The sequence below is a fragment of the Octopus bimaculoides genome, chromosome 1 (assembly GCF_001194135.2).
Source record: "Octopus bimaculoides isolate UCB-OBI-ISO-001 chromosome 1, ASM119413v2, whole genome shotgun sequence".
Taxonomy (NCBI): Eukaryota; Metazoa; Mollusca; class Cephalopoda; order Octopoda; family Octopodidae; genus Octopus; species Octopus bimaculoides.
The window spans coordinates 80,231,308-80,232,331 of NC_068981.1; the positions used below are offsets into that span (position 1 = coordinate 80,231,308).

The 1,024-nt window shown below is 32.2% G+C and overlaps 2 protein-coding genes across 7 annotated transcripts in view; one reads left to right on the plus strand and one right to left on the minus strand.

Annotated features, from left to right (window-relative positions):
* Nucleotides 1–939, minus strand: part of LOC106877078 (SCAN domain-containing protein 3-like) — a 2,123-nt gene extending 1,184 nt beyond the window's left edge. The window contains exons 1-2 of the mRNA XM_052965601.1: nt 930–939; nt 645–754 (exon numbers count right to left, since the gene is read on the minus strand). Coding sequence (XP_052821561.1) covers nt 645–754; nt 930–939 — 120 coding nt within the window. The remainder of the gene's footprint in view (nt 1–644; nt 755–929) is intronic.
* LOC106870372 (uncharacterized) overlaps nt 1–1,024 on the plus strand; it is a 213,924-nt gene that overhangs the window by 112,540 nt on the left and 100,360 nt on the right. The window lies entirely within an intron of this gene.

Below are 1,024 nucleotides of genomic sequence, written 5' to 3' on the forward strand. Positions count from 1 at the left end.
TATTATTATTCAGGTCACTGCCTGGAATCAAACTCGGAATCTTGGGGTTTGTAGCTACTAAGTGCAAGATTCCAAGTTCGATTCCAGGCAGTGACCTGAATAATAATAATAATAATAATAATAATAATAATAACAACAACATCAAAAAATACCTTAGGAATGAGAACCTATGTTCAAAATTTCCCCAAGACACCTGATGAAGGCTGGAAGGTATATCAGCCGAAACGTTGTGTTAACAAACAAGATGAGGACAAATGTCCGTCAAATGTAAATAATGTACATAATTCCTCATCTCTTAAATATAGAAGTGAATTATAATAATAACAATGATTTCTGTATTGGCCACAAGGGCCGAATAATTTTATTTCATTATATATAAACCAATGCTATGGCAATAGATGAGTGTATGCAGGACAATTTTGTCGCTTTGCTTGCAAGCACAGCTCATAGCACTATTATCCAAACTGACAATCCACCATCAACTCTGGTAGCATTGCTAAACCAGGGATTTATGTATATTATCCATGGGCTCTGGATCATGTTGCAAATATGTAACTATTTATTAATTATATCATATTTATTAATTATATCATTTTCTTTTCTCTTTCCTTAAATCTAATGGCAACTTAAAATTCAAGTGTCACCTCTGCTGACACAAAATAAAGTTCAATCAATTCTGTACTATTTCTCATGAAAATCATGGTAACAGGAGAATCATTAGACCAATTAAAACCATCTTTGTAAACAGAATCCTCTAATTACAAATCCAATTTCATTCAATAACATAATTTATGCTATGAAACATTCTGAAGAATGTTACAAGGATTTCCCCTCTTAGCATGAGAAACATTTTCTTCAGCTTACAAAAACCATCTATTTTACTAACTGGCTCTTTTCATGAGAGGTTTTTCCTGAAAGATGATTCATACTTTTCCTCATCTTTAAATATCACCAGCTGTTTGTATTTCAGCATTTTTGTTAACGTTCAAGTAAAAAAAATTTGCTCTGATCTTGACTCTCAAGC